Raw genomic sequence first — 14,309 nt, 5'->3', positions numbered from 1 at the left:
TTTCTCGTAGGGCCCCATATCTCAGAGCAGCAATGGCACTCAAATCCTTTCCATTAGGCCCTCTCTGACTTTCCCATCTCTCTTCTGCTCCCTTTCTCTGCAATTCTATGACGAACATTTCTGCGTTCTTCTGCTGCTCATGTGATTATACTGAGCCCACCTGTACACACATCACCTATGGATAATCTCTGTATTTTAAGGTCAGTTGATAAGCCTAACTTTAACTCCCATCTACAAAGTCCCTTCACAACGGTATGATCTCAGCTCACTGAAACCTCCACCTCCCATGTTCAAGCAGTTCTCCAACCTCAGCCCCCTGAGTAGCTGGGATTGATTACAGGTACCTGCCAGCACACCCAGCTAATTTTTTTTTTTTTTTTTGAGACTGAGTTTTGCTCTTGTTGCCCAGGCTGGAGTGCAATGGCACAATCTCGGCTCACCGCTACCTCCACTTCCTGGGTTCTAGCAATTCTTCTGCCTCAGCCTCCCAAGTAGCTTGGATTACAGGCATGCATCACCACGCCTGGCTAATTTTTTTTTTTTTTTTTTTTTTTTTGAGACTGAGTTTTGCTCTTGTTGCCTAGGCTGGAGTGGAATGGCGCAATCTCAGCTTATCACAACCTCTGCCTCCTGGGTTCAAGTGGTTCTCCTGCTTCAGCCTCCCAAGTAGCTGGGATTACAGGCATACGCCCCCCTACATCCAGCTAATTGTTCTTTTTTTTTTTTTTTAAGTAGAGACAGGGTTTCTCCATGTTGGAGAAACTGGTCTCAAGCTCCCAACCTCAGGTGATTCGCTCACTTTGGCCTCCCAAAGTGCTGGAATCACAAGCGTGAGCCACCACAATTTTTGTATTTTTAGTAGAGGCAGGGTTTCATTATGTTGGCCAGGCTGGTCTCAAACTCCTGACCTCGTGATCTATCTGCCTCAGCCTCCCAAGGGGCTGGGATTACAAGTGTAACCCATTGCACTGGGCCACATCTTTAGAATTCTACCTGACACATCCCCCATATTCCAAATTGTACATAATGCTATACTTGAAAAAAAAGTTATCTTTCTCTTACCAAATTATGAATTCCTTTATTTTTTTTGAGACAGAGTCTTGCTCTGTCACCCAGGCTGGAGTGCTGTGGCATGATCTCAGCTCACCGCAACCTCATCTCCTGGGTTCAAGTAATTCTCCTGCTTCAGCTTCCCAAATAGCTGCGTAGTAGACAGGCATTGCCATGCCTTGCTAATTTTTATATTTTTAAATAGAGACGCGGTTTGATCATGTTGGCCAGGCTGGTCTTGTACTCCTGACCTCAAGTGATCCACCTGTCTTGACCTCCCAAAGTGTTGGGATTACAGACATGAGCCACCACACCCGGCCTATTCTTTTATCATCACTTGTTTTAATCCCTCTCTAGTTGGATGAGGGGCAGTGTCAAAAGACATATTTTCCTATATAATTTAAAAATTTTTAAATCTTTTTTCTCTTTTTGTTCTTGGGATTGTCTTTTTTAAAGTACATCCTTTCAAGTTACCAATTTGTTGACAGTCCTCCATAAAAATATGATCCCATTTCTACTTTTGATGGAAGACAGCTCTGATACCATCTGTCAGGTCTGAATTTATTTATACTTTTAACTGGATACCTTTCTTGAGTCCCCCACCACCTTAAACAATTCTGTCAGGTATTTTACATAGAGGCAGACATATAGTAGCAGTTCAATAAAATATCTGCTTCCGAGTGAAATAAATGAATTTACTCATTTTCTTAGAGGTAAATCAATAAATGACATTTCTGTTTGCTCACTTCTGTTTTTAGCTTGATTAAATAAATAACTTTTCTGAAAAGTGGCAGAAATATTGATATTCAAAAGTACCATATAAGGTTAGGAGATTATGGCATGGACACTTGGAATCAAACTCGGGATGCTATTCTTCCTATCAATGAGTTCGACGGGCAAGTAACATCATCTCTGAGCCAGATCCCTCCATTTTTGAACTAGGAACAATAATGTATTGCAAGTAATACAGTTCAGTCTTCTTGTAAAGGTTAAAGGACATGTTTAGATTGTGTTTAGCAAAGTGCAACAAGGCTTAATAAACAGTAACCATTCAAAATCAGTTAATTATATTTTATCAAAAGTGAAACAGGAAGAAATTAATAGATTTTGTTGCAATTTATAAAGGAAAGTTTCTTTAAAGTAAAAATGCTTTTTCTTTTTTTTTTTTTTTCAAAAAGACTATATGCTGTCATGAAGAAAGTGTTTGGATCTTAAGCACCACAGTCACAGTAAATGGAAAAGATAATGTAATATTTCTTGCCCTCTTCTTGATCACCTGTGGTATATTAAGCTGGATAAAGAAGTTTATTCTTTATTCTAAAGTTTATACTTTATTCTATAGTAAGAGGTTTTACTATTTCATATGGAAAGCTAAGAGAAAGTATCTAAGAAATGACGAAGGTTACTCATCCACTAAATTATCAGTTACACCCTTAAATCATAAAGTTTTAAAAAATGATGGTCATTAAGAGGTAACATTTTCACCACTTAAAAATTTTCACCACTTAAAAAATGTATGGTACGGCACAGTGGTTCACGCCTGTAATCCCAGCACTTTGGGAGGCCGAGGCAGGCAGATCACAAGGTCAAGAGATCCAGACCATCCTGGCCAATACAGTGAAACTCTGTCTCTACTAAAATACAAAACTTAGCTGGGAGTGGTGATGCATGCCTGTAGTACCAGCTACTCAGGAGGCTGAGGCAGGAGAATTGCTTGAACCCGGAAGGCTGAGGCTGCAGTGAGCTGAGATCATGCCACTGCACTCCAGCCTGGTACCTGGCAACAGAGCAAGACTCTGTCTCAAAAAAAAAAAAATTATTCGGCACTCTTTTCTGGTTTCTGTCAAGATTTGTGTGCTCTTGTGCTTTCCTTTATAATTCTAGTACGCTTACCTTTTCATGATAATTAAGGAAGTATACACACGCAATTCATTCTAAATTGATCCCTGAATGCATACTCTGGGTACAATACAAATTTATCTCCAGGTTATCAAACTGCACCATCTAGTGTTTCTATCAGTTCCAAAACAAACTGAAATATTTTTATGTGGTGTGGCTGCCAATCAGAAACAACTGCCTATTTTGAGAAAGCATAGATGCCTCTTGCATCCCCTCTCCCATGCCTTCATAAAAAGCATGAGGATAGAGCCCAGAAAATTGTATTTAAAAAGAAAAACAATTCCTGTTTGACACATAGTCAGAATCAAGAAGTACTGATTTGGTAAATGTATTTTCCACTTTTGTAGAACCACAGAGTCAAGCTAGTTTATGTTGTTAACTAGAAGTCCTCTAGATAGCAATATATCATAAAAATTGAGGTTACTTAAGAAAAATGAAAACTGGGTAGATGAGAAAGGTAGCAAAAATGGGAATATGTATATGGATGTAATGTGTGTATTTATGTGTAAGTATGCAGGAGTGTGTCATTAGATGTTTATAGTTATCAACTATAAAGAAAAATAATTCATTTATTAGCATGTCTACACATGGAAGAAAATTATTAAGTTGACTCTTGCCTCATGACTGAGTCCTATCTCACTTTAAAACTTAGTGTTTTACTATTAAGCTCATAAAACCAACTATGTCAAGCAGTAAAAGATAGAACATTTATATATTCTTTAAAAACGATTATCAACTTATGGAATATAAAAGTTTGAGAGTTTAAAGAGGTTTATTTTAATCAGGGGAGTTGCTTTTCATAAAAAGTAATATGCTGTGTTGTGAAATATAAAATTACATTCAAAATTATATTTAGGTATAATAAAGGACAACTCTTGGGCCAAAATATCACCATACTATTAATGATGATTATGCTGCTTAAATATATTTCAAAACTGATTTGCTCATGTTAACTTTCTAATCCTCATTTTAAAAGTTTTTGCACTAAGCAAGCGGAATTCAAGTGATGGATGTGGCTACTTTCTGATTTTAAAAGGAACATTTTTATTTTTTATGCATAGAGAATTCTTTATAAATCTCAAGAAACACAGTTTCCTAATAAGAAGACACACCTTACACAACTTGTTTAAGGATGTCAAGAAAATACCAGACAAGGTAAATGAAAAATTTTATAGCTAAAAAAAATTTTAAATATATTTTCCAAATTTCACAGATTTTAGAATTGGACCTACACCAATTAAAGAAAAGTCAGACAGGAGATATTCTTTCGTAGAGATTAGAGAGTAATACTTCCCTCAACAAGATCACAAATTGAGAATTCAGAACTGCAGCTGAACTGTGAAAAGGTCTGTGGGATGGTCTACCAGACAACTGACCTGGGAAAGATGGATATATAAATGAACACTGTGAAACTATTTTTGCTAAAACTTCTTAATCTATAAAATTTATAAAACAGATGACCTATAATTTTTAAAACATGCAACATGCTTGACTTAGCCACAGGAAACCAAACTTACTTCCCCCGTTATTTTTTTAAAAAGTGAGCAATCTGAAGAATCCACTAAAAAAAAATGAAAGCATTAAACATCTTACCCTTTAAAATTAAACCTTATCTACATTTCCAAACACTTAATCCTAATACTTTATGGGATCTATCAAGGAACAGATACTCAATTTTCCTCTAAAGCTGTAAGATAGCCTCCGAGTTCCCATGAGAAAAATCTGTACCTCACAGAAAAACATGCATGGTAAACAGTACCTATTGCACTGAATCAGCATATATAAGTAAAATATCCAAAGGATTGGAAAACTGCATTCTAATCTTGTCTCTAGCATTAACTAGCTGTATTACTGTGGACAAATTATCAATCTTTCTGAACCTTAATATCCTCATTTGTAAAATGATGGACTGTAATATTCCTCGCTTTAACTCTAAAATTCTCTGCTTGTACCCTCAAAGAAGGGCACACACAATTCCCAACCTGACCCCTTGTATTTCCTTAATTCTTCCCTTCTGAAGTTAATGAGAAGAACCCAATCCTCCAATGGTCTCACCATACACTTATTACTAGGAAACCACTAGGGTCTTTATAATCCTGGAATTAAGTGGAGGCCAGGATTAACTTCGATTAAATATTCACAACGTCCTTATATGCCAAACATGATAGTCTCCACCAGGGACCCATATACTTAAACAGTAAAGCAACACTGAAACTTAAGAGTCAGAAGTGCCAGATGTCAATCCAATTCTATCTCTTATCATCTGCGTGAGGTTTCAGGCAGGTGTCTGAATCACTTTGCCCCTCAGTTCCTCTTAGGGCAGGTGAAGAACAAATCTATTTGATTATGTATTTGGCAGTGCTTAAAAAATTATAAAAGAGTTAATAATGTACTGCATTATTTCTTCCATTAACAAAAATCACTGTAAGGCTGAGGGCCCCACAGGGTCGTGGGGTATCCCTTATGCTGTGCTGAGGTGCAGGATCTGAGAAATAGAGAAACAGGACACAGAAGTACAAGGAAAATGCAGCTGGGCTCAGCGGGGCCAAGCCACCTATAATTGGAGTCAGGCGAGGCCCCGAATGTTCAGAAGCGGCAGTATCTAATGTGTATAGGTTAGGAGGCAGGGCAGTGAGTGAAGTCATCTTTAAGGATAGTGATAGGATCGTGAGCAATAAAACAAGGGGTCCACCCCCATTAGATTACCTAGGCTAGGAGGTGGACAGTGCACAGCAAGGGGTCCATTCCCATTAGGTCATCGAGGCAAGGAAGTGGGCTGTATACAGTAAGGGGTCCACCCCCATTAAGTCACCGAGGCATGGAGACGGGCCATGCACAGTGAGGAGGGTGCAGTGTGCAATACCTCTATCTATGGGCAAGCTACTTCTAAGAAGATTTATAGGAGGATGCTTTAAGTCACACAGCAGTGACAGAGCTGTCAGGGTTACCACCACCTGCTGGCAGCTTCCAATGAGTTCTATAGGAAGATGCTTTTCGAGCAGCACAGTAACAAGAGCTGACAAAATTCACAGTCACCAAGGTGTGATTATCTGGAGGAGTTTTGAGCCCTCGGATACTCGAGGGATTGCCGGTCTGAGGGCAGCCTTCCACAAGAACTGGAGCAAGGTCCTACAACTCCTTTATCAGGAGGAGTGGCTCTTGCCCCAAGCCTGTGATACAGCAGGTATCTTTACGATACTGAAAGCTGCTGCCTGGGCCATGGATTTTTGTCCTAGTATAACTGTTTTTCCCTTAAATAATGCTCTGGACTGTGTCTACTCTGGGCATTCCTCCAATTATGAGCTGCTTATTCCTTAATTCATGCTCTGTACCGTGTCTACTCTAGGCATTCCTCCGATTATGAACTAAGATATAGTTATATAGGAAATAACTGAGTGGTGAGATATTCTTTAGGTACTCATGCTGTGAACTAATATATGATTATATAGAGAGAATTATATAAAAGGAAATAACTGAGTAGTAACACTATAAACTGAGATAATCTTCAAGCCCTAATTCTATAAACTAATATATGATTATATGAAGGATTATATAAAAGGAAATAACTGAGTAGTAACACTATAAACAGATATTCTTCAGATCTTAATTGTGCCAGAATTCTGCTTAGCTCTCCTTCCTCCATGCCTGTATGGGAGGTTACCCACAAATCACTATTTATGTATAACTATGCAACTTTTAGTTTTTATTTCGCATGTTTTGAAGAGAGTTTAAGCTAAGTATTTTTCTAATTTAAAACCTCAAGTACAGAAATATATTTACTGTAATCATTCAAACAATTCAGATATATAGAAAAACAGTAAAGAATCTTATCTTGCCATCTCCCACCTCTGTTCCCATCTACTTCCCCCTCCACAAAGATTTTCTATGTATCCTTTGAGTTTTTCTGATAGATTGTTAAACCACCTCTGTATATGTTTTAAATTTATCACTTAATCATACATGATACAGTTCAATGTCTGTATACATATATACCTCATTTGCTGCATAATATTCTTCATAGTTTATGTAACTCACTTTTGATGAACATTTATTTTGCTTCTAATTTGTTACTGTAACAAACACTGCCAAAACAAGCTAATATATATTTTTGTGCACATGTATTGGTTTCCAGAGGTCGTATCAAATTACTACAAACTTGATGCTTCAAAACAACAGAAATTTACTCTCTCACAGTTCTGGAGTCCAGAGTCCAAAGTCAAGGTGTTGGCAGTGCAGCTTTTCTGGATACCCTGAGGGAGGATCTGATTTGATTTGTGCTTCCCTCCTAGTTTCTGATAGCTGTGGGATCCTTGGCATTCCTTAGCTTAATGAATCTCTCTAATTCCTGACTCTTTCTTTATCCAGTCTTTCCCCTCGGTGTCTCAAATCTCTCTCTCCTTTCACTCATGATGCACCAGTCACTGAATTTCAGGCTCACCCTAAATCCAGTATGATCTCATCTCAGGATCCTTAAACTAATTACCTCTGCAAAGACTATTCCAAATCAGGTCAAATTCTGAGGCTATGAGCTTTATGGGGCCACTGCTCAACCCATTACAGCATACATGAGAATATGGCAGATAGGGCAAAAAAAAAAAAAAAAAATGATACTGCTAAACTGCCCTTCAAAAGGTTGTAATAATTTTCACCTCCATCAACAGAATATTAAAGTTCTCTCTCCCCCATATTCCCAGCAAATTGTAGCAAAACTGACATGTTAGATTTAAAAAAATAATAATGTAACATTGTTTTGATTGAATTTCCCTGATTTCTATTAAGGTTAATCATCTTTTTATATATGTATTGACTATCTGTACTGCTTAAGTACTTACTCATAAATTCTGTCATTTTCTAAAGGACAATGTATCTTTTTCTTTTGAATCTTTAACAATTCTTTATAATCTATGTTAATATTTTATTATATAAAAGCCGTAATTTACTGCAAATACATCACTTATTTGTTATCTTTTAATACATAAACTATTTACATATTTATTTAGTCAAATCTATCAAACTTTTTCTTTATATTCTTTAGGTTTTGTTTAACATTTTTAGATTTGATAATTCCCTAGATTTTATGTGGTGTCTTGAAGTAAGACAAGTACAGACCTATGAGTTGCAGAAAGCATATTCTATCAGTTTGCAAATGCTTTATGAATTAGAAAATATTTGAGAAGCTAGATGAGGCCCTAGGCTAAATATGAAAATATATAAAAGAGGAAGAGAAAAGTTGGATAAGAGGCAAGTAGTTTAACAGTCTAACAACTACTGATACATAACAATGTTTTAAGCACTGAAAGGGAAAAGAAATAGAAGACACATTCACTCTGTCTGCCTTCCAGAAGTTTACAATTCAGGTGGAAGCAAAAACATTTTAATAGAAGACACATTCACTCTGTCTGCCTTCCAGAAGTTCACAATTCAGGTGGAAGCAAAAACATTTTAAGTAACTTTTAAGCAGCAATGACTGAAGAAAAAACAATAGCCATGAGCTTCAAACCAATGAAGTCCATGGAGTTAACAGTATAATGGGAAGGAGAATTCTGATGGGTCTCAAAAGGGATGGTGAACTGCGACTCCAACTCCAAAAACTTTTTAAATTTTCCCTGAAGTATAATAAACATAAGAAAACTACTCCTATCGTAAACAGCTCCATGAACTTTTGCAAAATAAACTCACCTGTACAACCAGCACTCAGCTCAAGAGAAAGCACATGACTAGTACTACAGAAGCCTTTCCCACTACCTTCTGGTACTCCCCAAAAGCCCAGACAGGCTTTACCTATTTTTGTATTTTGCAAAAACTGAATGATGTAAAATGTATTTCTTTCTCTCAAAAACATGTTTGTGACACTCATTCAAACAACTGCATGTAGCTGTAGAGTGTTCATTCTCATTATTGTATCATTTTCTATGTTGTGAATATGCTAATATATCCTTTATCCATTATACTGAAGATGGGTCGGCAGACTCTATAATTACTAGTTCTAGGCTCTTATAAAAACACTGTTATAAACATTCCAGAACATATCTTTTGGGGAACATGTTTTCATTTGTGCTGGGTATATACTAAAATTGTTGGGTCACAGAACATACATACACTCAGCCTTAGTAAATATAACTAAATAGTTTTCCAAAGCAGCTATAAAATTCCTTTAGCAGTGAATGAGAGTTCCAGTTTGCTGCATTTTTGTGAACATTGTTATTTTTCATCTTTTTCATTTTTAGCCATTCTGGTGATTATGTAACAAAATTATTATGGATTATATGAAACTTCAGATAATAGCACCTCTCACAACACAGATGAAATAACAAGAAGTATGTAGCTTTTTAAAACAATATAGATATAAACATGTTTAAAAACTCATTTCATTAATAAAATGATAGGAAGAAACTTATTAAAGAAGAAACCAAAAATGTTGCTCAATCACAGAGACTTCAAATAGTCCTTAAAAGTGGGGGGAAATAGAAAAAAAGAAAGTAGGAAGCATGGTAAGTGACCAATGGTCTGGAAACTATAACCTGCAGCTTGGTTTCTCTCATTAAATGTTATGGTTCATCCTTTTCTATAAACACCATAGCTATTTTATTTCAGGAGAATGAATATCAGTAAATTTTTAATTAAAAAATAATATAAAAATATATTTTGGCAAGAACTTAGAAAACAGCTTTTCTATGTACCACAGTGTATATGATTTCCTATCTGTAGCATGTAAGATACATTTTTTTTTTAAACCTGCAGTGTATTTTGGATCTGGGCATATACTAATAATTAAAAAAAAAATACCAAGCACAATCTGTAATATTGCTACCATACATCTGTCTAATAATTAACTTTTTAAAAAATCCCAGACTTTCACTCAAACTATTAAAAAACATCCTGGCAAAAAGGGAAAACAACAAATGACTTGTATTTTGCAAGTGACTAGGAGTATGATCCAGCCTTAGCCATATGCTCCTGGAAAATGAGGACCATATCTTATAACTTATCACAGCCCTTTTCTACAGGTTTAGAAGAGTAGTACTCTTCGCAGACAATTCAATAAAGCCTACTTGTCAACATGCTAGATCTGTAACTATTGATCAAATTCTTATATATGCTTCTCATGAAGCTGGTAAAAGTGTTTAGATGTTTATATATTTAATTCTGATAAACCTAGTTCAAAATGCTTAATCATTTTAAATAAGAATTTGTAAATAGGCTTAGAATTTAAAAAGTATATAAAGACAAACATTACGAACTTCAAGAACAAAGTAGAAAGCCACAAACTATGTCCAAGATCATATGTCAAATAGAGAAAATCTTTCTAAGTAAACTTTAGCTTATTATTTCTCTAAAGTTCACTGGATGAGATTTACATATGATTTCTCCAACCAATGAACCATACTGCTAATCTGTAACTGCTGACTCTTTAAAGACAGATAAGTGGTGACCCCCCGCCCCACCCCGCCACACACAGCACGAGTTTCTAGGAGTTTGTTTGATGTTTTTAAGGTTGAAATTTATAACCTGTATAAGTTACATCTTAGATATTTTATACTTACTAGAGTGAATAAAAGTTAATAAAACTTGCATATTTGTAGTTGATTATGTAATTTATGAACTCAGAATTCACTTAATCAAAAATTTTAAAGTATTAATAAGTATAAAAATGACTGAAGCATACATAAGAGCTCTAAGAAACCATTAAGAATGCTAATAAAACACTGGAGGGAAAATAACCGGGAAACTGAAAGAAAACTTTTGATGGCAAGGAGTTTTTCACTGAAAAGAATTGTTGGGAATGAAAAAAAAGCTAATGTTACAGAACTAATAAAACATAAATACTGACTATAAATAATCAACAAGTAGTCATCAATGTGGAAGTGTACAACACAATATGGTGCCACAACAGTGAATCTCTATTTAATTCCAGGTAACTCCAAATTATTTTTTTAAATGATTACGATCAGATTTGCTAAGTACTGTATTTCAACAGAATGTCAATGCCACGTTATAGGGAAATCACAGATAAATAAAATATGTTAACAGTATATGAGTAAGTACTAAGATTTTCTAGCCCAATGCATGTTTATGTCAGATACAACTAGTCACACTAAAAATAAAATGCTAAAAACTCACTCACTGTCTTCTGTGGGAAGGACCTGCAGGGAGTAAATCCACTCTATTATATCATCTTTGTTCACCACATCTAAGGAATCCAACATATCCAGCCCGGAGAGTGCAAAAAATGCAATTGTCAACCTAAAAGAAAAAAATGTAAAATTCCATCTTAACTATCAAACCACTTAAGTCTGAAGTCTTTCTCATCAAGAAAAATAATAAAATCATTCTACTTTTCTAATAATTTAAACAATACTAGCACTTTGCAAAAGCCAAAAAAAAAAAAAGTATTCTTATAACTTAATATTACCAGTCAAGCCTTTGTTTCAATTTTTCAAAAGGGGACATTTGGGGTTAAGAAACAAATCCTACCCACTTTATTTTCCCACAGACATGACCCATTGAAGCCAGAATATCAGCAAACTGAAGGCTAGAAGTAGATATGAAAAAGGATTCTCTACAACTAATCAGTACAAATAGCACAGGGACTAAAAATACATTAAAATGTCAATTTTCACTAATTTGTCAGGATCAATTATACTTGTAGTTGGCATTTAACTCTGGAGGAATGTGAGAATAACATCTTAATTCAAAGGTGTTAACAACATGACTCCTTGGGAAAATATTTATAAGTTTTGAGAAATATGAAACGTTAAAAAATGCAAATGTACTTACACTTTATTTTCCCAGAAAGGAGCATTCTTTGATGGAATGAAAAACTATAGAGCAAAACCTTCCCGCTCTAAGACTGTACACTATAAATCAGAAATCTAAACCTATGCTTTCGTATAAAAATCAGTAGCTTACCGATTGCTTTAAACACAAAGAATTTGTTTTTTTTTTTTTTTTTTTTTTTGGGGGGGGAGGAAGGCAGGAAGGAAGGGAAGAAGGACGGTAGGGAGGAAGGAAGGGATGAAGGAAGGAAGGGAGGAAGCGGGGAGGGAGAGAATTTGTTATATAAAATTCCTTTCATGTTGAAAAGCAGTATAGCTTGATTGAGTAGTGTTAGATCCTTTCCATAATCTAACAATTCATATGAGTAATAGTAATAAATTAATACTTCAAATTATCTGGTCTAAAATTTTACAGCAGAGCTACTTGATGTATTCTGTAACCCTCTCAATGAAGATTCTAAGAAAGAACAAAGCCTTAATGCTCTGAGGTATCCACTGTCTGTAATAAATTTACTTCTCTCCTGTGCCTCAAGAATAGTATTATCTAGACTAGTACTACAGTTTGAGTATCTCTTATATGAAATGCTTGGGACCAGAACTGTTCCAGATTTCAGATTTTTTTGAATTTCAGAATATTTGAATATACAAAATGAGATAATATCCCACTGGGATAGGACCCAAGTCTAAATATGAAATTCATTTATATTTCATATACATCTTATACACACATAAAGCTTATTTTATATAATACTTTAATAATTTTATACATGAAACAAAGTTTGCATTAAATACTTATATGTGGAATTTTTCACTTGTGGAGTCATGTCCAGTGCTCAAAAAGTTTCAGATTTTGGAGCCTCTCAGATGTTTGGATTAGGGATGTTCAACTTGTACCAACTTTAGAAGAAATGAGAAAATAGTCATTTCTTTTCTTTTCTTTTTAGGGCATAATTATCTCTCAGATCCCTGGTGGAAAAAGACTAGCATCCATTAGATAACAGGAGGAGATATCAGAGAGTAATTTAATTCCAACCAAAGCTTAAGGGCAAAAACTAAAACTAAAGAGATTTGGGTGCACTTAAGAACAATAAATATTTGGGAAGCATATCATTGAGAGACTACTACCATGTATTAGACACTGAACTGGGAAATTTCTCATATATTATTTCAATTTAATCCTAACACCACACTGAGATCTATCTGCATTAGAGAGGTAATTTATCTAGGTAAGATCAGGATTATATTAAGGCTGATTATATTAAACTCCTTTATATGGGAAGCAATGTTGCATGGTAGTTCAATGTTCAGACTCTGTAGTCAAATGAGCTGGGTTCAAATTCGAAGTTGGCCAATTTCACTAGACTGACCACGTGACTCTGGGCAGGATACCTAAAGTTTTCTAATCAGCTTCCAATAATAACATAAATCATTACTATATTTTATACAGCTACTGTGCTTACCTGCTCACAGTAAGCACTCAATAAATGAAAGCCATTATCATTGGTGTTTGCTATGATGTAGAGGAACAGGAGTAACAACAACTTTAGGATCTAAACACACCCTATAACGCTACAGGCCTTTTCCATAGACTCTTGGTTTTAACGATTTTCTCCAGAGGAACATGCTTTTCCTAAACACAATGATACTTCAGACCTGGGAAAAATCTCTCCATATGAGCAACAAAGTTTGACAATCACTGCTCTTCTTGGTGGTAATTATGTCTCATGAGGTAAGGTCTTCTTTGTTTGCATGCACTCAAATATTTACTGAACTAACTAATAAGGACCTGCAATATTAAATCTACCCTTCTGGAGAGCTCTAACAGGGTTTTTGGTTCTAATGTAATACATAAAGTGAATGATTATCTTTATAGTTAGATACAACTAAGCATCTACTAATGTGGTTTATCAAAACATTATCAAGGAAAAGAGCAAAAGCAAGACAGCAACAAACGTGGAGAAAAACATGAAGGACTTGAGGTTGGATAATGGATAAAACAAAGATCTTCCTACCAGTAAAAGCTATGTAGCAAGAATTTATGCAAAAGGCTTTAAAAACAAGTTGGCATTTTTTCTAAATTAAGAAATTCAGAAATAATCTAGCCCATCTCTTTAATTTTCTAACTGAAGAAAATAAAGTTCAAAAAATTCAACTAATTTACTTGAGATTTCAACACTAGACAATCAAAACTACTCAAGAAGTCTAGGTCTCAAAGTGGTGTTCTCCACAAGGGTGCTTCTCAAACCTGGCTACACATTAGAATCTGTTTAAAAACAAATGACCAAAACACTACCAACATAACAGAGAGAGACCAAGGTCCTACTTCACAATCAAATCTATGGGTGTAAGGTGGGGGGGCTAGGCACTTTGGGTTTGTTTTTAACTTCCCAGGTAATTTTAATGTGCAGGCAGGTTTGAGAAGCACTGTTCTAGAACAGTGGTTCTCTAATGGGAACACTGCCCCTAACCTAACATATCATGATCAAATGTTCTTGGTTGCCACAGTGGAGGAGGGAGTTACTGGTATTGAGTAGGTAAAAGCCAGGGCTGCTGTTAAATGTCCTACAATGCACAGGACAGGCC

At 35.5% G+C, this 14,309-nt stretch overlaps 1 protein-coding gene and 1 long non-coding RNA gene across 16 annotated transcripts in view; one reads left to right on the top strand and one right to left on the bottom strand.

The window, feature by feature from the left end:
• The window catches only part of PGGT1B (protein geranylgeranyltransferase type I subunit beta), an 88,535-nt gene that overhangs the window by 68,019 nt on the left and 6,207 nt on the right, over positions 1 to 14,309 (bottom strand). For all 15 annotated transcript variants that reach the window (XR_004739695.3, XR_013532547.1, XR_013532548.1 and 12 more), the window contains exon 2: positions 11,075 to 11,193. Coding sequence is in view for 6 of the 15 variants with exons in the window: in XM_008991663.5 (XP_008989911.2) it covers positions 11,075 to 11,193 (119 nt within the window). In the remaining 9 variants the exon portion in view is untranslated. The remainder of the gene's footprint in view (positions 1 to 11,074; positions 11,194 to 14,309) is intronic.
• The window catches only part of LOC118151418 (uncharacterized), a 33,912-nt gene that overhangs the window by 16,112 nt on the left and 3,491 nt on the right, over positions 1 to 14,309 (top strand). Inside the window, exon 3 of the long non-coding RNA XR_004739697.3 lies at positions 4,011 to 4,104. This is a non-coding gene — a long non-coding RNA (uncharacterized LOC118151418). The remainder of the gene's footprint in view (positions 1 to 4,010; positions 4,105 to 14,309) is intronic.

Source organism: Callithrix jacchus, chromosome 2 (genome assembly GCF_049354715.1).
Source record: "Callithrix jacchus isolate 240 chromosome 2, calJac240_pri, whole genome shotgun sequence".
Lineage (NCBI taxonomy): Eukaryota > Metazoa > Chordata > Mammalia > Primates > Cebidae > Callithrix > Callithrix jacchus.
Note: the sequence above shows the minus strand (reverse complement) of the source record. Positions and strands in the feature narration are given on the sequence as shown.